General features: G+C 37.1%; 1 protein-coding gene across 1 annotated transcript in view; it reads right to left on the bottom strand.

Annotated features, from left to right (window-relative positions):
• RAB31 (RAB31, member RAS oncogene family) overlaps window positions 1-22,133 on the bottom strand; it is a 160,496-nt gene that overhangs the window by 49,881 nt on the left and 88,482 nt on the right. The window contains exons 2-3 of the mRNA XM_044683154.1: window positions 21,120-21,199; window positions 1,996-2,077 (exon numbers count right to left, since the gene is read on the bottom strand). Of these exons, the coding sequence (XP_044539089.1) occupies window positions 1,996-2,077; window positions 21,120-21,199 (162 nt within the window). The remainder of the gene's footprint in view (window positions 1-1,995; window positions 2,078-21,119; window positions 21,200-22,133) is intronic.

Here is a 22,133-nt window from a genome sequence, read left to right as displayed (position 1 = left end):
ACACTTCCTAGCTATGTGACCCTGGACAGGTCACTTAACCTTAGCTGCCTAGTCCTTACCACTCTTCTATCTTAGAATCGTTATCAACTCTAATGCAAAAGGTAGGATTTTTTTATGTGGTAATTTGCTTTTCTGGTCTGCTCACTTGTCATATTTTTTTTTTGAAGACTTTTTTTTTTTAAACCCTTGTACTTCAGTGTATTGTCTCATAGGTGGAAGATTGGTAAGGGTGGGCAATGGGGGTCAAGTGACTTGCCCAGGGTCACACAGCTGGGAAGTGGCTGAGGCTGGGTTTGAACCTAGGACCTCCTGTCTCTAGGCCTGACTCTCACTCCACTGAGCTACCCAGCTGCCCCCATATTTTTTAATATTATTATTGTTGTTGCTGTTCAATGGGGGATAGAATTAGGAGAGAAAATAAATGTTTGTTTAAAAATTTAAAAATAAAATCAGTTTTGTTTTTTCAAATGCATGATATTTAAGTTTAATTAGATTACTATTGGTTTAAGTTCATAATAAATATGTATTTTTAAAATAATAACACAGATATTCTGAAGCACACTTGCAACCCTTGCTCCTCAGGAACTGGGACTGAGACTGTTGGATTTATTGAGTTCAGGAGTTTTGAGCTACAGAAGGGCTAAAGCCAATAAAGTGTCTTTAATATATCCATCACCAATATGGTAGAAGAGGGCCACCAAGCCAACCAGACCAGGTTGAAAACAGGTTAGGTTAGAGCTTCTGTAGTGATCAGCACTAGAACCAGGACTGTGAATAACTGCTATACCTTCAGCCTAGGTGAAATAGAAAGATCTTATCTCAAAAGGAAAAAAAAGACATAAAGAGAGAAAAAGAAAAAAATAAAGAAAGTTGTCCCAGAAAATGGTTATGCATATGCCCAAATTTTCAAGAAAATGACATTAATTATGTATAATAATAAAACAATAATAATTTATCAGCAAAAAATAACCCATGTTAATATGTCACTTTTAAAGGTCATAAAACACTTTCCTCATAATAGCCCTTTGAGTGAAAGCATTATTATCCCCATTTCACAGATGAGGAAGATTAAGTAACTTGGCCAAGGTCACACAGCTCATAAGGATGAGAAATAGGATTTGCTGAGTTTTGCTAAGATTTAATGACTCCCAACAGTCTTCTCCCACACAGATGTGATTAGGATTTGTAGGATGGAAAGCAGATCTAATAATTTTTTAAATAAAAGAAAAGGGGCTGCTAGGTGGCTCAGTGGACAGAGGCCTTGGAGACAGGAGATATCAGGTTCAAATCTGGCCTCAGACACTAGCTATGTGACCCTCCCACAAGTCACTTAACCCCAACTGCCTAGTCCTTACTGCTCTCCTGCTGCCTTAGAACCAATATATAAGATTGATTCTAAGAGAGAAGATAAGGGTTTTTTTTTAAATAAAAGAATATCTTTTTAAAAATATTCTGATATCTAGAAATTAGGAAATTTAGTCTGAAAGATAGCTTACCCAGTTTATGGATTTGCCATCCCTCCCCCTTCTTCTGCTTTTTTGCTACTGATCCTTTTATTCTTAGCACTTCCAAGGCAACTCACACAAGAGAAGGGAGAGAAGGTCAATTTTCCTATTATAATGAAAACCACTCCACTAATGGAGTGTCTGGATATCAAGGTGACACCGGAGGCTGGGGAGGTAGAGGTAAAATATTCACTTTATCTAAAATGAGGATTATGTCCATCTGTGTGTATTTTATTTACCCAGGTTATTCCTCTCCACCTCAAGTACGTATCATCACAATTTAATATCCAAAACATAGAGAGATAACACAGCATATGGTGTTTTTTTATTTTTAGTGCTTTTCCCCTGATTGATGATGAGATGAGCTACTTAAATGACATTATTCTCTAAAAATGTCTTTTGATGTTTACCTCAAAAAAAAAAAAGAAAGAAAAATGTCCTTTGAAAAACAAAAACAATGACTAAGAAACTTATAGGGACTGGTACTTACACGTTCCTGACCAGCTGTATCCCAGATGAGGAACTTATGAAGTTCATTTCCACATGGCACAGTTTTAGTCATGAAAGAAGCACTGGAATTAAGAATCAACACCACTAGGTTAGTCCTAAAAATCACTGTTTCAAACAAGCCCACTCTACTCCTCAGCAGGACTCTGGTAGCTTGAGGAAACCCCTGAGAAGAAAAAAGGACAATTGAGGTCAACTGTTACTCTGAAAAAAATCTTGGGCCTTCCACTCAAATATACTGGTTTGTTTAAAAAAATCTAGCAACTTATTTTTATAACCCTGATGGATTGTATATCTATTCTATGTATAACATAATACTTTTCAACTCTTGAAAAAAGAATAAAACCATGGACTTTATAAAAGAAAAAAACTCCAATAACATAGCAAATTTGGTTCACAGGGAAGGTTGACTGAATCAGATTATTTGCCATCTTGGGTAGTAGGGAAGAAAGTGAGAAAATTTGAATCACTAAGTATTAGAAAAACATGTTAAAATTTGTTTCTACATGTAATTGGGGGGGGAGACATAATAAAACATTACTGAGGAAAAAAAACACATACACAAGAAAGGTTGATGTGTTAATACCATTAAAATTTTGTCATGGGGAGCAGCTGGGTAGCTCAGTGGATTGAGAACCAGGCCTAGAGATGGGAGGTCCTAGGTTCAAATCTGGCCTCAGACACTTCCCAGCTGTGTGACCCTGGGCAAGTCACTTGACCCCATTGCCTACCCTTACCACTCTTCTGCCTTGGAGCCAATACACAGTATTGACTCCAATATGGAAGGTAAGGGTTTTAAAAAAAAAAATTTGTAATGGCAATAGCAGAAATGGAAAAATGGCCTACCTAATGTGCTGTGTTGTGAAAAAATCCACAACATTCAAAACTAATAGCACCTGAAGAATGCTGTTATCTCCGTTCCCCAGCATATGAATAATACTTCTGTACATGCTGAGTTATGAATTGATAGCATAACAAATATTTCTCTTTCCTACACAATAATAAACATGTAGGATCCTCAAGAAATGATGACACTGGGCATTTTCTTTCTTCCTTCCTCATTTTTTCCTGGGTAGTATCCATACATGACCACCTGCTTTTTCTTGTTTTATAGGAAAGAATTCTCTATCCAAAAGTCCTCCATTGATGTGTGACCCTTTATTCTTGAAGAAAAGGCCAAAGGAGCATAAATTCTCTAAACATTTATCGAGGTTGTTATTGAAAGCCTAACAAGCTAAAAGTCTTTGAGCACAGGTCCAGGGACAGAACCTGTGTCTATCATCTGAGAGCTAGATAAGTTTGAGGAAGTTCACAGCAAGGCGATGAATGTTGGGGCAATTCTTTAAAGTTCTGGAAGGCTTCACAAGAAGTGAAGAATTCCCTCCACATAGTTTTTTGGTTTTTTTTACAAGGTATATCTTCCCAATGACCAACACATTCTCTCCTTGCTTCTCTCCCAGTACTTTTTTTCTATCATACTACTTAAATATTAGAATTTCAAGTGCTTACGAGAGGCCTATCCCTTTGTCCCAGGCATTAATCTTTACAGGACTCTAACTCATTCTAGGAGCTGCCTATTGCTAAGAAAATTGCTTAAAACCAAGGCAGAAATGAGAAGGCATCTTGTCACCTTCTTTACAGAGGTGGCAAGGCAGGAAAAGGAGAAGGACCCTCTGAATGTGGAATGCTGAATGTAATGTCAGGCTTTTGCAATTTATTGGTTAGTTTTGATGAATTTTTTTCTTCTTTACTTTAAAGGATGGATCTTGAGTGGGGAAAGCAGAAGAATACACTGAGAAATGTAGGTGGCTAAAAACCCCCCAACGAAAATCAATACAATTTATTTCAAACAAAAAATAGGATAGAAGAATGATAGCTTCATTCTTGGTCTCAATAGGAAAATCTAAGTAGTTCTGTTTTGAGAACCTACTTGCCCCCTCAAGATTTTGAAATGCTATTTTTAGTTCTCCTAGTTCAGATCCCATTCCCCACATGTTTCTTCCCATTAATCCATGCTTGTATACCTTGTTGTTGCTTCATACCAGGCCTTTCACCTCTAAATTCCAACTCTGACCTGCTTTCTTAGACTCTAAACCTCCCTGGCATATGCTAGTTTGAACCCCTCCCTCATGACTCAGAACTATTCCATCCAGCCAGCCCAGCCCTGCTCATGGCCCCAAATGGCATGCCCTGGCAATGGGCTCTCCTTCTCCACCTCCCATCTCCTTCCCCCACCACCTCTTTAGCACTTCCCTACACCGAGAGTGCCCTTCTTTCCCACAGCCCAGTGAAACCTTAAAAGAAACTATCTACCTTCGTCACGCTCTTCTGGGACTAACTATACTTCATTTTTTTTATTTCTTAAGTTTTTATTTTGAATATTTTCCCATAGTTACATATCTGACTATACTTCATGATGGAGCAGCTAGGTGGCAGAGTGGATAGAGTGCCAGGCCTGGCATGAGGAAGACTCATCTTCCTGAATTCAAATATGGCCTTAGATATTTTCTAGTGGGTAAGTCACTTGACCCTGGTTGCTTTGGTTTCCTCAATGGCAAATGAACTAGAAAAGGTCATGGCAAAGTACTCCAGTATCTTTGCCAAGAAAACCCCAAATAGGGTCATAAAGAATCAGACAGGATTGAAAAAATGACTAAAACAATATATTTTCTAATAAATACAGAATACCTCAATGACCCTTACAACCAGAAGTATACCCCTACCTTTCCATCTTATAAGTTTCATTGGGCATAATTACTTGATACACTATAAATCCCAAGAACATGGACCTCTTTTTATTTACACACACACACACACACACACACACACACACACACACACACACACACACACACACACACACACAGGCTTTCTAAAATAAGAAAGTTGTGTTCCTCAAAGGGGACTCTGAAAAACTGATCAGATAGTCACTAATGAGGGAAGCATTTTAAAATGTTTTGTAAACCTCAAAGTACTATACAAATGTGAACTGCTATTATTAAACTGATAGCTTCAGCTGCAATGCCCTCTGTTTAATTGCTTTTATAACACCCCCCCCCTTTTTTTTGGCCAAGAAAATATAAGTAATGACCATCTAACAACAACAACAAAAAAAAAAAAAACATACAGATATGAAGACAAAACTGCAGCTGGGAAAGTATATCATAGAGATTCTTCTATCCAATCTATCCTTCCCACTGCTGATGAAATTATCTTTTTAATGTCTAAATAGGTCACTTCCCTGCTCAAAAACTATCGGTGACTCTAGTACCCCTGAGAAAGAGCCCGACATTGAAGGCCCTTCGTCATCTGGTTCCACCTCCAGTTGCAATGTTATTCACATTACTTCCCTCTGTGCGCTTCACATTCCGGCCAAACTAGACCATTAGCCGTTCTTCAAATCAGACACTCTGTTTCCTGTCTCTGAGCTGTTTGGCCAGCTGCCCCACCGTGGGGAATGTCCTTTTCTTCCTTGAAGGCTCACCACCTCATCTCTAAAGTCTCCCGCCATCTTCCCAGCCAAAAAGTCTTCTCTCCCTCCTCAAATTTTCTACAGCACTTTGGTCTGGATTCCTCCTTTGCCTCCCTTTTACCTTGCTTGTATAATGCCTTACCTGGGTTCATGCCGGATCCCCAGGAGAATGTAAATTCTTTGAAGGCGAGAAATATGCTATTTTTTTAATTGCTGTATCCCCAGGGACTCACACAGAGTAGGCACTTAGTTCATTTCATTGAATATGAATGAATTTCACAAATGAGAGTTAATACATACCTCACAGGTAGCCTACTTAACAGCCATAGTTTTTATCATTCGACTAAACTTAGATATTCCAGGGGACTTCCACTCTCTAAAAGCACTTAGCCTGGCACACAGTAGGAGAATAATAAATGTTTATTGAATCGAACTGAATTAACATGGCCCAATGTGTGGTCCCCTGCTCTCAGAATGTGGCTCTCAATAATGAAAGAACAAAACAACTTTATTTATAGATCAATGAAAACAAATCTGGTTCCCCCTTAAGATGAGTGCCTTCCTTCTGAGATTATCTCCTGTTTATACTGATTATATCTTGCTCATAATGCCTTTTTGCATGTTGTCCCTGCCATTTGATTGCGAAGCTGGGATTATTTTTTGCCTTCCTTGGTACCCCCCACCCAGCACTGGTATAGTGCCTGCCATCTGTTTTTTAATTTATTATTATTTATTAGTTTGTTGTTTATATTATTATTAACAAGATATTAAGGACTTAGTATCTGTTGACTGACTAATGTAAATAGTATTAATAATGCTGCCTGCTTGTGGAGAATGCTTAACCAGAAGCCTATGCAGTTCCTTAAGACCTCACTCTTTCTGAGCCTTTTAGGAGCCTGAGCCGAATCCCCTTGGTGGTTTTTATATTTCTGTGATTTATAGATGGGCTTTATATTTCCTTTGTCCATCACCTCAGCATTTTTCTGCCTCAGTTCCCCAGCAGATGGATTGGGTCCTTCCTCTTACTCCTACAAGTATTGCTTGGCCTTTGGTCAGAGGTATGTTGGTAAATGTTTAACAACCAGATATGTAAACAACATACTTTGAGGTCTAATCTGCGTGATTAACATTTTCTCCATTGCTTTTTGAAGTCTACCCAATCAACAAAATAATAAATGAATTCTTAATTTGTAATGTTTTCCTATTTCTAAGGTGAAAATGCTGACACTGAAATTTTATCAAACTGGTGAGAGCTGACTCCAGCACATCCCAGCTCTGGCTGCTGAATCCCATCGCTGCTTCCTTCTTCTTCTTCGTCTTCTTCTTCTTCTTTTTTTTAACTCTTACTTTCTATCTTAATAACAACTCTAAGACAGAAGGGCAAGGGCTCAGTGACTTGGCCAGGGTCACATAGCTAAGAAATGCCTGAGTTCAGATTTGGACCCAGGTCCTCCTGACTCCAGGCTTGACCCTCTATCCACTCTGTGCCACCTAGTTGCCCCTGCTTCCCTCTGTCTTTGAGCATTTTCTCTCCTGCAGATGCCAGTGGATGGATTATGATGTCTTCTCCAGAAGGTCCAGGATGGACATAAAGTTATTCAGAGATCTTCAACAGTTATTCCCTTTTTTTTTTTTTTTTTGGTCTCTCAGAATCCAGTTTTTTATGCCAAATGAGGTGCCCTGCAGAGCTTCTCCCTAATGTTTCAGTTCTGCCCATCTCTGGCCTTAGACAAAAGGAAGCCCAGTGGTCAGGAAGTCATCGTGTCCCTGATACTTCTTACTGGATCTGTGATCAACAGCAAGAGTTATAATGAATCTGACACCGTCTACATTCCATCACTAGAGCTGCTCTCTTCCCTGCCCTTGTTGGTTCTACCAGTGTGCTCAGAGGCTTAGCAAAATCAATGGTTTTCCCCCTTCTCCTAATTGTCCCTTCCACTCTGACCCTTCCCAAATCTCCCTGGGGTCAACCATGTGGGAGTGATTCAAACTCCACAGAACTGTTTCTTCCCTCAACTCTAGTTTAGAGGATGGGACCATTTGGGAGGCATCCAGTCATTCACAGAGCCAAGTACTCTCCAAGTGGCATTTTGGAAAGAGAAAATGTTAGGAGTCCTGTCTATGCTGGAAACGTTCCATTAAGAATAGGAAGATAAGAACAAAGAAGGCTTTTGCTGTTCCGGAAAGAATTCTAGATCTGGAACCAGAGACCCTAGTTCAAAATCTCTGTTTTGATATGGATTATTTGTGTCACCATGAGGAAGTCACAACCGGATTGATCCTCAGTTTCCTATACAATGGGAATAATGGCATCTGTAGGAATTGATTGACAGGGCTGTTGTAAGGTATGCTCTTTTTGAACCTTAAAGTACTTAGTAAACATAAGTTATGAGTAGAAAGAGCATCATATTAAGAGTCAAGAGGTCTGAGTTCTTGTGTGATCATTGTGTGATCTTTAGCACAACTTTCTGAATTTCAGTTTATTCAACTACAAAATTTTATGATCCTAAATTCAGTATCTTTGTTTCTCAGATCAAATAGCACTAGATTCTATACCATGGTTTAATCCCATAAACCTATGGCTAATGAATAGGCTACTTGTGGGGTGCATATTGACAATCATTTCAACTCAATCAATTCAATAAACATTTATGAAATGCATACTATAGATAAAGTCCTAAGGATACAAATATTTAAAATGACTATTAAAACTACCAACATAATTTATATCAACAACAAAAGTAAAAAAAATAATATGATTATATTAATAGTTGCAGAAAATTTTTTTGACAAAATACAATAGTCATTTCTATTAAAAACACTTGAAAGCAGGTCCTAGGTTCAAATCTGATCTCAGACACTTCTTAACTGTGTGACCCTGAGCAAGTCACTTAACCCCCATTGCCTAGTCCTTACCACTCTTCTGCCTTAGAACCAGTATTGATTCTAAGGTGTAAGGTAAGGATTTAAAAAAAAAAAAAAAGCACATAACCTAAAACCATAAGCAAACATAATCTGTAATAGGAATGTTAAAAGCCTTATAATCTATATAACATAATAGATATATTATATATAATCAGGAGTGAAAAAGGATGCCCATTGCCACCTATATATATTTAACACTGCATTAGGAATGCTAACAATAGCAATAAGAGAAGAAAGAAATTGAATCAGAATGAGCAAAGAGATAATAAAACCATCTCTTCCACAGACAGTGTAATGGTATTTTAAGGATAAGGGATAAGGGATGTGGGAAATGCAAAGGTTATCTCTAAGGGGAAGGAAGAAAATTTAGACACAAGCCCTGGGAAAAGATTCTGGAAGAAGAAGGCATTGCAGAAGAGGATCTTCGGAGTTAACTAAGATTAACTGCCACTCCTAAACCTGCCTGTCTCTGAGCTGGAAGGGAGTACAGCTACTCTACCATATCCTGGGAACTAATTAGTCTTGTGGAAAGACTAGTAGGTTCTTGGGTTTGGAGAAATACCTGGAAGACAGCTCTGTGTTTCCCTGAAGTGCTGTAACAATCTGGCTGCAAATAATCAGTTTGTGACAACTTGGCTAAGGTAAACCCAAGGGTTTTTCATCTGGGACTTTGGGTTTTATCTAGGAAGCCAACCCCAGGCTTGAGAAGGACTCAATCCACCTGAGAGTTCTATAGCCTTAACTTTTTAGAGACAATCTTAGTGAGACAGTCAGATAGCTGTTTGGGGTCTGGACAGATCAGGGAGTTATTACGGAGGGCTTGAGAAGATCAGAAGAGCGTTCCTGTGAGAGGAGCACAGAAACTGGGAGGAGACAGAGCTGGGTAGAGTTAGGACCTTACCTACCATTTCCCTAACCTCAATAGTAGCTAAATAAACTTAATTTTCCTATTGTCTCAAGGGGTTTGTGCTTTACTGGCCCTGAAAGATTCCTGGGTGAGTTTTCTTCATCACTGACTCACTTAGGTCCCTTTCAATAAATATATCTCCTTTGGGAAGTATATATTCTTTTTCAGTTTATATGGAACATCCTAGAGATTCCACTAAAAAGTTAGTTGAAGCTATGAATAATTTTAGTAAAATAGCAGAATATAAAATAAACCCATATAAATTATCAGCATTTCTATTATATCACCAACAAAGCCCTACAAGAAGAGATAATAAAAGATAATCCATTTTAAATAGCCAGAGACAGAATAAAATATTTGGGAGCATGCCTGCCAAAATAAATGGGGGTAGGGAGGAAGGTAGGTGGCTCAGAGAATTGAGTGCCAAGCCTAGATTGGAAGGTCCTGGGTTCAAATTTTACCTCAGATACTTCCTAACTGTGCAAGTCACTTAACCCCAATTGCCCAGCCCTTACTATTCTTCTGCCTTGGAACCAATACACAGTATTGATTTGAAGACTGAAAGTAACAATTTAAACAAACTAACCCAGGAACTATATAAACATAATTATAAAATACTTTTTATATAAAGATTTAAATAACTGGAGAAATATTAATTTTTAATGAGTAGAGCCAATATAATTAAAATGGCAATCCTACCTAAACTAATCTACACATTCAATGCCATTCTAATTAAATTACCAAAAATTATCTTATTAAATTAGAAAAAAAATAACAAAATTCATTTGGAAAAACAAAAGGTCAAGAATATCAAAGAAATTAATGGAAAAAAATGTAAAGAGGTCTGGTAGTATCAGATTTTAAATTGTATTATAAATCAGTAATTATCAAAACTATCTGGTACAGGCTAAGAAATAAGAAAAAAACATCTCAGCAGAACAGAACAGACACAAAGCACGCAGTAGTAAAGCCTTGTATCTGACAAAAGTACAGATCCAAGCTTTTGGAATAAGAATTTGCTATTTGGTAAAAATTGTTAGGAAAACTAGAAAGCAGTCTGGCAGAAACTAGGTATAGACCAATATTTTATGCCTTACCAAGATAAAATCAAAATGGACCTAGGCATAAAGGGAACTATATGCATATTAGAAGAACAGGAAAATTTTCTATCCGATTTCTGGATAAAAGAATTTGTGAATAAACAAGATAAAAAGCATTATGAGATATAAAATGGATAATTTTAAGAACATCAAATTTTAAAAGGTTTTGTACAAATAAAACTAACATAACTAAGATTAGAAAGAAAGCAGAAAGTTGGGGGAAATTTTTATAGACAATTTCTCAAATACAGTTCTCATAATTAAAATATGTAGAGAACATCATCAAATTTATAAGAATATGAGCCATTCCCCAACTGATAAATGGTCAAAATATTTGAACAGACAGTTTTTGGAGGAAGAAATCAAAGTTATATATAAGCATATGAAAAAAAAAATGCTCTACTTCATTATTAAATTAGAGAAATGCAAATCAAAGTAACCTGAGGTATCATCTCACACCTATCAGCCTGACTAAAATAATAAAAGGTCAAAATGACAAATGTTTCAGGGGATGTATGTAGAAAAAGGGGGACACTAATACACTGTTGGTGGAACTGTGAACTGATCCAACCATTTTGGAGAGCAATCTAGAATTATGCCCAAAGAATTATAAAATTGTATATATCCTTTGACTCAGCAATATCACTATTAGGTTTGTTTCCTAAGGTGATCAGGGAAAAAGGAAAACAATCTGTATGTTCTAAAATATGTATAGATGCTCTTTTTGTGGTCAAAGAACTGGAAATTAAGGGGATGCCCATCAACTGAAGAATAGCTAAACAAGTTGTGGCATATGATTATAATGGAACATTACTATATCCTAAGAAATGACAAGCACATTAATATTTTTTAAAAATGGAAAAGACCTACATGAAATTATGAAGAATAAAATGAGCAGAACCAAGAGAACATTAAATATACCACAGAAATATTGTTTGAAGAATAACTTGTGTATTCCACCTCCAGAGAAAGAATTGATAAACAGAAACAAGTAAGGTATAGTTTTATACACACACACAGAGGCACATAATGTCTTTTGGAGTGCTGTGAGATAGCTGGGAACTTTCATGTAACATAAAATGATATAGTGCTTGCCTTCAAGAACCTTAGATGGGGGCAAGGGATGGAGAGTAATAACATAAACTCAAACAAATAAAATACAGGTAAGATGATATAGGAACAAAGGAGTTCCAGACAAAAGGCTCTAGGACAGTGATGGGCAAACTACAGCCCCGCTGGCCAGGTGTAACCCCCTGAAATGTTCTATCTGGCCAGGCAACATTATTCCTAATCTGACGAATACAATGAGTAGGATACAATACAATGAAACTTTGAAAGAGTTGCCTTAGAAACAAACTAACAGATGAGCATTTCCTTTCCTTTGGCCCCCTCTTTAAAAAGTTTGCCCATCACTGCTATAGGAAATTGTGAGGAAGAAGAGAAGACTTTCACATGGGAAAATCGGAGAAGACATCAAGGATGAGGTAGCACCTGAGAAGAGCCTTCAAGGAAGACATTCCCTAGAGACAGAAGCTAGCACAAATGTTTAATAGGAAAAAGCACATGTGATTTATGGAAGAAGTAGTTTTATGGAACCAGTAGACTTAATTCAAGTGCTTTCCCTCTTTTAATCATTTCCTATTTATTCCATCACTTGCTTTGTAGTTATTTATTTCCATGCTGTCTGTCCTATTCGATTGCAAGCTCCATGAGGGCAAGGACTGCCTTTTGCCTCTTTTGGTATACCTAGCACTTAGTAACCTGACACATAGTAGGTGCTTAACAAAAAAGTTTGTTTAATTAAATTTAATCAAATAGGTTGGCTAGGATGTAAAGCAGAGGGAAGAATGAGCCAGAAAAGTAAAAACTTTCTCAGGGTATACCTGTATCCTTCCTAGCATATGAACACCTCTGACACACAAAGGTTAGAACAACATTTGTAGTAAGAGCTATAAACTAAGGGTCATTTGGAGCATGGCTTGGGTTTTATCTTAAATGTTCTCAGACTTTTTTCTCCTCTTTGAAGTACGTTCCAAAGTGGTGAAAGGAGTGGGTGAGTAAGTGGGTAGGAGGACTGGGGATTTAGCATTTGTGTGAGAGCCTGTCATGATTCCATTTTCTGAAGAAGCCAAAATCTGGCAGGCAAGTGACAGTACTTCCTTGTTATAATTGAGAAAGATACATACACATACACACATAGATGCAAAATGTCAAAGCAATCTGCTTCATTAGCATAGCCAAGATTTTTTTACTTTTAATCATAGTTGAAGAGGTAGCATTAACCCTTTTAGTGATGGAACAAGACTTCTGGTCTTTAGGATGGTCTGTTTCCTATATCAGCTGATGTCAATTTGCAGGAAATCCTGGATTTATGCTTTGAGATTCTCTTTCTTTTATGATAGTGGGATTGGAAAACAAAACAACAATACAGGCCAAAAGTAATAGGGAAGAGGCAAAGCTTTCTTTAAAAGATTTAAAAATTTGACAATTAGGCTATAATTTGACAATTAGGAAATAGCGCATTCAAAAATACCAAGGAATAGAATGAAATGAAAAGTCCAAGAAGTTTAAAGGAAGCAATAAGATTAGAAAGAAGATATTTATAATAATTTTTACTTATACAAAAATGACTGATATTCAATAGTATCTGGATACTGAGTAAGTTTTTAGTCATGGGAATGGATTTCTGTTGCTATGTCCACATCCTTTTGTACAATTATCTTTAGGATCGACAAAAAGACCAAATGGATTTGGAATCAGAAGATCGGGGTTCAAATTACAGCTCTGCCATATAATAGCTTACTGTCACTTATTTTGAACTGATTTATCATTTATGTTTGACAGATCATTTATCGACAATTATTTTTATCTCTAAAATGGGGAAAACAATAATATTTGTACTAACTAGGAGGTAGTAATATGAGGAGGACTGATGCAAGGATCAGGTGAAAAAAGGTAATTGTATGACATGTAGTAGAATGGGGTACGTACAGTTGTTAATGTTCAGTGATTTTCAGTCATGTCCAACTTGGTGACCCCACTTGGGGTTTTTTTGGCTAATATACTGGAGGGTTTTGTTATTTCCTTTACTAGCTCATTTTCTAAATGAGTAACTGAGGCAAATAGTGTTATGCAGAGTCACAAAGCTTTTGGCCATTAAATAGGATGCTTTCTTTAAGGGGAAAAAAGGGCAAAGGAATAAATTTTTATATAGCACCTACTATGTACCAGACATTGATATTAAACACTTTTTCTTCTTTTTTTAATGTATATATATATATATATTTTTTCTTTTTTTAAACCCTTACCTTCCATCTTGGAGTCAATACTGTGTATTAGCTCCAAGGCAGAAGAGTGGTAAGGGCTAGGCAATGGGGGTTAAGTGACTTGCCCAGGGTCACACAGCTAGGGAGGGGCTGAGGCCAGATTTGAACCTAGGACCTCCCATCTCTAGACCTGGCTCTCAGTCCACTGAGCCAGTCAGCTGCCCCCTTAAGCACTTTTTTAAAGATTTTTTTTTGACATTTTTAAAAAATATCTCATTTAATTTTCCTCTGGGAAGTTGGTCCTATTTTTACTCCCATTTAAAATTTGAAGAAACTGAGGCACAGAGAGGTTAAGTAGCTTGCTAAGGGTCACACAGTTAGTGTCTGAGATCAGATTTGAACTCAAATCTTCTGACTCCAGTCCCAGCATTACCTAGCTGCTTCCTTCACTCTTCCCCATGCAGATTTGTATTTGCTTATCTAATTGCTTTAGACTGAATTCCTTTGCCAGGTCTATAGTTCTAGGTTCCTTTTGAAGCAATCAGAAATACTCTTCATTTGCCTGTAAGATTTTGCTGACATTCTAAGCTAATCACTGGCTATCTCACAAGAACAGATTAGATAAACAGGTTCCCCAATAAGGAAATACTGCTTAAATAGTCCTGCTGTTAACCCAAAACTTTCCACAAGCCTAAGAGACAAGCTCATCTCTCCTGGGCACAAATGATTCATAAAATGATAGAAAATCAGGGAAAAGAATGAGAGCCTGGATAATAGATACCAACCAGTCTGTATGATAATAAGCATGGTATAATGACTCTTTTATCACTTGTACTTTGAGATCAGTATTATAAAAAGCTCTTCTAGAGATCTTAGAAACATTTCTTCCTGAATTGCTCTTCTTTTGATGGTTTAGCAGCTTAAGTTGGCCTTTGTTTAGAATAGTGATTCCCAAAGTGGACGCCACTGCCCCCTGGTGGGTGCTGCAGCAATCCAGGAGAGAGGTGATGGCCACAGGTGCATTTAACTTTCCTATTAATTGCTATTAAAATGTAAAAAACATTCATTTCCAGGGGGATAAGTAATATTTTTTCTGGAAAGGGGGCAGTAGGCCAAAAAAGTTTGGGAACCACTGGTTTAGATTATCAAAAGAAGCATTTAATTATAATGGAATGGAAAGGGTCCTCCAGTAGGAGGCAATCAAATAATCAATCATTATGTATTTCTTGATTGCTGTGTAGCAGATTTTGTGTTAATAGAGGTATGGTAGGGATATAAAGATAAAATGAAAACAGTTCCCTGCCCTCAAGAAGCCTACATTCTAGTAGTCAACAGGGATCTAAATTAATTCTTGCTTCTGACATTGATAAGTGGTATGACGGTGAACAAGTGCTTTACATCTCTGAATCTTTGTTTGTAAAATGTGGATAATAATATTTCTAATGCCTACCAAATAGGTTTTTAATGATATATGTAAATTTTTTTTGCAAACTTTGGAGCCTTTAATTTTGCTGCTATTGTTATGACCTTTCTATCACACAAAAACAAAACAAAAAACAAAACAAAACAAAAACCTATACTCTCTGTCTTAGCATCCATTCTAAGACAGGAGTGGCAAGGGCTAGGCAATCAGGTGTAAGTGCCCCTCTCACTTATCTTTGGGGAGGGGTCCATTTTGTCTGCACTGAGTTGTTCATCAAATTCTACTTGAGAAATATTTGTTGAGTTTTTATGTGTAAAGTTCCCTTTGGGCACTGAAGGAAATACAAAGTAAATACAACCCTAACTCTACTGTACAAAGCATAAAAAACTTTGAGAGTCACTTTGGACCAGACAGAGTAGATAAGGGGGACTAGTTGGAGAAAGTTTCATGGAAAAAAGGCTTCTTGAGGGGTAAGACTGGAAGGATATCAAGAATTTTCATAAATGAGACGATTGTCTATATCAGTTCTCAAAATTAACAGTGTGCTATAAGTGGAGAGGTATTCAGTCTTAGAGTCTGAAGCAGATGAAAGCTTATAAATGGTTATGTAAATTGATGTATATTAATTTGTCACTTATACTCATTCTGGGATAGAAGATAAAGTCATATTTTTAAATCCCTCTTTTCCTCACCATTAAAGAAACATTGATATTCCCCTTTGCCTCCAACATATACCCATATATACATAAGCTGTTTTTGCATTTATATCTCTATGATCCTCCCAGATTTAGACTACCTTCTAATTTGATTCACCAATTATTTATTGAGTATTTAACATGAATAGGGCACTGTAGTAGGCACTTATGTCACCTTCACATCTGCTAGGGTTTTTTTTTTTAATTAAATGTATTTGTTTATTTGTTTGTTACATTAAAGTTCCTAGGTATCTCCCTCTCTTCCTCCCCTCCCTGCACTAAAGAAGGCCATTTAATAAAAATATGTGTATATATATGTAAAAAACTATGTTTTGCTTGTTATTGTTTCTATTTATCATTTCTTTCTCTGGATGTGAGAAAGAATAGACACCACTGCTATTAAAGCTGGTTTGCTTAATTGTCACTGGTCAGTGCCACTGATATAAAGCTCGTGAATTAAATTTCCATTTAGATTTGTTCCATTCCATGGCCATTGTCTTTATATCTAAGCCTGGCTGTCTTTTGGAGGCACAAACATATATAAAAATATATAAACAATAGTTGTTATTGTTATGGTTTATAAAATGTTTTTACTAATCTTAATAATAATAGCCAACATTTAAATAAATCACTTCAAAGTTTGCAAATATTTTACATATATCATTGCATGTGATTCTTACACAACCAGTGAGGTTGGCAGTATTTCTATCTCCTTTTTCCAGATGAGGAAACTGTAGCTGAGAAAAGTCATGCTTTGCTGTATAAGTTATGGACAGCTACATGTCACAATGGAAAGTGCTCTAGGGAATGAAGTCTGGAAGACGCATCTCCCTGAGTTCAAATCTGATCTCAGACACTAGCTGTATGACACCAGGCAAATAATTTAACTTAGTTTCCTCAGACCTAAAATGGAGAAACTAATAGGGACTTCCCAGAGTGGTTGTGAAGATTAGATGAGTTATTCGTGAAGTGCTTTACCATAAATGCCTGGAACATAGTAGGTACTATATAAACCTTTCATCTCTTTCCCCTTAAAAAAAAACTATCCTATTTGATGTCAAAAAGGAAACAGAGTGCCTTGTGGCAGATTCTCTGTTGAGAGGATAATGAAAGGCAAGCAAAATTGGAGGAAATTTCTATTAAAATTAGTTTAGAAAGTCTAATATTGGTCAGAAACTGAAGGAAGGAAGGAAGGAAGGAAGGAAGGAAGGAAGGAAGAAGGAAGGAAGGAAGGAAGGAAGGAAGGAAGGAAGGAAGGAAGGAACAGAAGTAGGGAGGAAAGGAAGGAGTGAGGGAGGGAGAGAGGGAAGGAGAAAGGAAGGAGGGAGGGAGGGAAAAGAAGAAGGTGAGAAGGGAGGGAGGAAATCTCGGATTGGGAAGCTTTCTTCTATAAGCTTCTAATTGTTTTATACTGTTAAACTCTGAATTTGTATATATTAATTTCCCTTATTAATAAGCTCTTTAAAATGCATTTTTACAGTATACAATATGTAATATCAGGAATTAAAAAAGAAATATGATTACAGTCAGACAACTACATGGCAGCCACAACAGATTATGTGAGATGAGTAACTAGGCATAATAAGCTTTAGAATTGGAAAAGGCATTGAAAACAATCCAGTCTAATCCCTTTATTTCAGAGGAGAGGAAGCTGGGGACTAAAGAGCAGTAAAATGACTTGTAGAAGGTTCCACAACTAGTAAATGATTAGGCCAGATCTCAGATTTAGTCCTCTGACTCCAAATACAGTGCTCTATTCTCCAACAGCAATGCCCAGGGCCATTAGCAAAAGTTGAATAGGAAAATGTGCTCTAGCTAATTACTGGCATTTTTGATAGGGGAAGGAATCTAATAGCACTTTTAAAAATAGTATCATAAATATTTCCAAAGTCCCACATTCCTTCTGAAAAAAAAAATTAATATAACATAAGGTTGAGAAGCAGTAAAGCTTAAGTAGGGTGAAGAGCCAGTCTTGGAAGTAGGAAAATACGGGGTCAAGGTTTGCCTTTGATACACCTGGCTTTGGAATTAGACGTTTAATCTCATTGAACTATATCAGTTAGAGACATTTCTATACTGAGAGTTCTTCATATCAATGAAAGCAGACATCCCCTAAAAAAGAATAAAGAAGAGAGGGTTTGCAATCATTGGAATTTTCCTGCATTGGCTAAAAGAAGTTTTGGAATCTATACATTTTCAGAAATCTGATTCATCCAGATTTCAGAAAAGAGAGAGTACAATAGGACTGTAGGCAGACTGCGCAAAAGAAGCCAATAAGGACAAATTGGGGTGAGATAATCAGGTAAATACAAGTAGAAAAAGAATCCAGGAGTAAGTGTCCTCAGGAGCAGCTTTTAGACTGTCATAGACTGTGGCCACATGATTAGAAATTGTAAGAGCATAGACTGTCTTGCTGACATCACCCAAAGCCTATTCCACTAATCCTCCCTCCTTTTGTCTCTTAGTCAGTACCATATTGTTTTGATAACCACTGCTTTAATAATACAGTTTAAGATCTGGTACTGCTAGGCTACCTTCTTTCACTTTTTTTCATCATTTCCCTTGATATTCTTGGTCTTTTGTTCTTCCAAATGAACTTTGGTATAGTTTTTTCTAATTCTGTAAAAAAGTTTCTTGGTAGTTTGATAGGAATGGCACTAAATAAGTAAATTAATTTGGGTAGAATGGTCATTTTTATTATGTTAGCTTGTCCTACCCATGAGCAATGTTTTTCCAATTGTTTAGATCTAGTTTTAATTGTTTGGAAAGTGTTCTGTAGTTGTTTTCGTAGAATTCCTGCGTTTGTCTTGGTAAATGGATTCCTAAGTATTTTATATTGTCTAGAGTGATTTTAAATGGTGTTTCTCTTTCTAACTCTTGCTGCATGGATTGATGTGAACATGATTTAGGAAGTAAACTCTAAACAACCACCCTAGTACAACTAGTACAACTATCAATAATATGGAAGTAGGTCTTGATTGATGACACATTAAGAAACCAGTGGAACTGCGAGTTGGCTGGGGGGGGGGGTTGATTTGGGGGGGAGAGTAAGAACATGAATCATGTAACCATGGAAAATTTTTTTCTAAAAAATAAATTTAAAAAAAAGGGAGAAAGAAATTGTGAAAGCAGCAAAGAGACAACAGCTGACAAAAAGACTTTTAAAAGGCAGCCAAATTGCACGTTTGAGTTCATATAGTTCCCCAGATGACTTGAACATCTCCAGAAAACATAGAAGAGGAGAGGGACAGTGAGATGCACATAAGGAGATGATGAGAAAAAAAAATCTATCTCAAGGGTCTTGAAAATCTTGATTACCCAGCCATGAGACCCAAAAATGGATTTTGTGCACACATAACAATCTAAATATGACAAGTATGGGGGCCAGGGAGAAGGGAAGAGAGAAAATGAAGGGAGGAAGAATAATATAAAAAACAAAGCAATTTTAAAATCATGATAATAACCAAGTTTTTATTGTCTCTTCCCAAAGCTAAACAATCATAAGAACACCACATCAGAACTCAAAGCAATAAACTACATAATTATATGAGACTATCAATTAGACAGCAATGTGGGAAAAAAGTTCCCATTATACAAATTGGGGAGGAAATTTCAAGACAAATGAATTCAATATTTATTAAGCACTTACTATATGCAATCCATTGCTGTATGCAATTTTGTGTACATATCTATGCATTGTATATATGTGTGTTGTGTGCTATATAATATGTTATGTGAGTGTGTATGTGCACAAAGTCACCTGCTTTACTTGCCCAAAAATGTGCTGAGAAGAAATGAAAAGAAAGTAAGAACATCTTGAATTCAAAGAACAGAATCTTGGGAGTTAAAATAAGCCCATCACCACCCTTCCGTATATGAGCACACCCAACTATAAGGAGAGAAGAATTCCTGGCATAGGATTAATCCAGAAAAGGGAAAGGAAATGGTTGAGTCAGTCTGTTCCACAGGATATCCAAAGAAATGTGAAGCATGCATGGATAACTTTGCCCACATTTACTCTTAGCATAAGACCTGTTAAGGAGCTACGTTGTTTTTTTGTTATTATTTTTTTAATGACTATAAAATTCTGCCTGGAAAAAAAACACAAGGTATGCTATATGGAGGCATCCACTTGTAAATAAGGAAATCGACTTAAAACTAGAACATGAGGGATGCAGATTAGACAGAAGGATATTTGTGAGAGTGAAAATATTTAGGACCTGAAGTTTTTTTACTAAATCTCTCTCAGGAACCCTAAAGAGGCAGTTGATTCTCATTTGATTCGTTCTCTTTCAAGGCATCTTGAAAATTCCTGTAACCCAAAACTATCACCCTAAGATCCAACCTTTCTGATTGGTGAACATTCCTTATATCTAGCCCAGATCTAGTCCTGCCGTGATATTTCCTATCCATCTTTTTTTTAACCCTTACCTTCTGTCTTAGAATGGATACTAAGTATTGGTTCCAAGGCAAAAGAGTGGTAAGGGCTAGGCAACTGAGGTTAAGTGACTTGCCCAGAGTCACTTAACTTGGAAGTAACTAAAAGCCACATTTGAACCCAATATCTCCATATTCGGGTCTGGCTTTCTATCCACTGAGCCACTAGTTGCCCCTATTTCCTATCTATAATCATGCCACTTGTATGGACCCTTTTCTCCCTACCTATCCTTCCCTCACATTTCTTCTAACTCTAACAGGAATAATGAAACCAATACTAGCATTCCCCCACACCCCACCCCTGTGACTTTCCTGGCCACTGTAACCCTTTATGTATCATCTTTCCTTATTAGAATTTAAGTTCCTTAAGGGAAGGAACTGGCTTCCTTGCTTGCATTTATGTTCCCAGAATTCAGTTCAGTGTTTGGGACAGTAATAGATGAACGTAAAAATTGCTTTTTTTACTCAATTAGTTCATCTCATTATGACTGAGGGCCAGCAGAGAAGAAACAAGCTAGTTTATTTTGTTTATTAAGAATCCATGTGCCTAAGGAACACAACTACAAAATAAGATAGTCTCTATCCTCAAAAAGCTTCCATTCTTCAAGAAGTTCTGGAGAACTTTGGGTGAGGCTGACCCTGTATTTTGCAGGGATTCCATGCTGCTATTTCTACATAACAAAGGGTACAAAATGTTTGCAGGTAAGTAAATACAGGATATTTATAAAATAAATGCACAATGATTTGAAAGAATGATAACGTGGGGGCTCTAAGAACTGAGAGAATCTTAAATCAAGGAAGTGAATGAGTCATCAAGATCCTTCTACTTCTGATTCTAGAAAAGGAAAAATGTAATAGAGGATAATATCCTGGAATACTTACCCAATTGTAGGGCTGATGTTGTGGTCAAAGTGATCCTGTACAAATCGGCAAACAATGCTTGACTTTCCGACTCCAGTATCCTAGAAAGTAATGAGAACACAGGTAAGTTCAAAGGCTGCTGAACCTGACCTAGGGCTAAAAAGTTTGTGATCCAGATGTTCATAGTAAATGTGTTACCTTTTAGAGGGAATTAAGAAGGAAATAAGCATTTACTAAGTGCCCATTAGCAGAGGGTTTGTGCTAAGTGGTTTTCCAATATTATCTCATTCGATCTTCATGAGACTGGAAGGTAGATGTTATTATTATCCCCATTTTATAGTGGAGGAAATTGAGACAAACAGAAGTTAAGTGACTTGACCAGGGACACAGAACTAGTTATCCTCTGAGGCAGGATTTGAACTTAAGTCTTCCCCCAAAAGAAAGCAATCTCAAGCTGGCTATCTTCCCAAGAATCATTTTCCTATTTGGAGCCCATCAGTTCAGTTCAAATTTATACCTTTCTAAAATTCTTCCCTTTAGCACCTAAATGACCCCCCAGTTACACCTTAGTTCCATTTAATTACAAAGTTTCACGTGAGATAAGTTTTCACTATTTTTTAATTTATTGGGTAACAACTTCAAACCTAAAGAGTATAAGAGTTCTCTCCAGGGGGGCAGCTGGTTAGTTCAGTGGATTGAGAGCCAGTCCTAGAGATGGGAGGTCCTAGGCTCAAATCTGGCCTCAGACACTTCCCAGCTGTGTGACCCTGGGTAAGTCACTTCACCCCCATTGCCTACCCTTACCACACTTCTGCCTTGGAGCCAATACACAGTATTGGCTCCAAGACAGAAGGTAAGGGTAATTTAAAAAAAAAAAAAAGAATTCTCTCCATGCTGCTTTGTTTGGGGTGACTCTTAGTAGACAGGACCCTCAGAGAGTTGAAAGAGCTTTCAGGTGCTACCTAGCCCACCCCACAGCTAAACAAAACTTATTTCTGGAGCATACCCAACAAGAGATCATCTAGCTTTAGCTTG

Source organism: Gracilinanus agilis, chromosome 1 (assembly GCF_016433145.1).
Source record: "Gracilinanus agilis isolate LMUSP501 chromosome 1, AgileGrace, whole genome shotgun sequence".
Classification (NCBI taxonomy): Eukaryota; Metazoa; Chordata; class Mammalia; order Didelphimorphia; family Didelphidae; genus Gracilinanus; species Gracilinanus agilis.
This window is presented reverse-complemented; position numbering and strand designations above follow the sequence as displayed.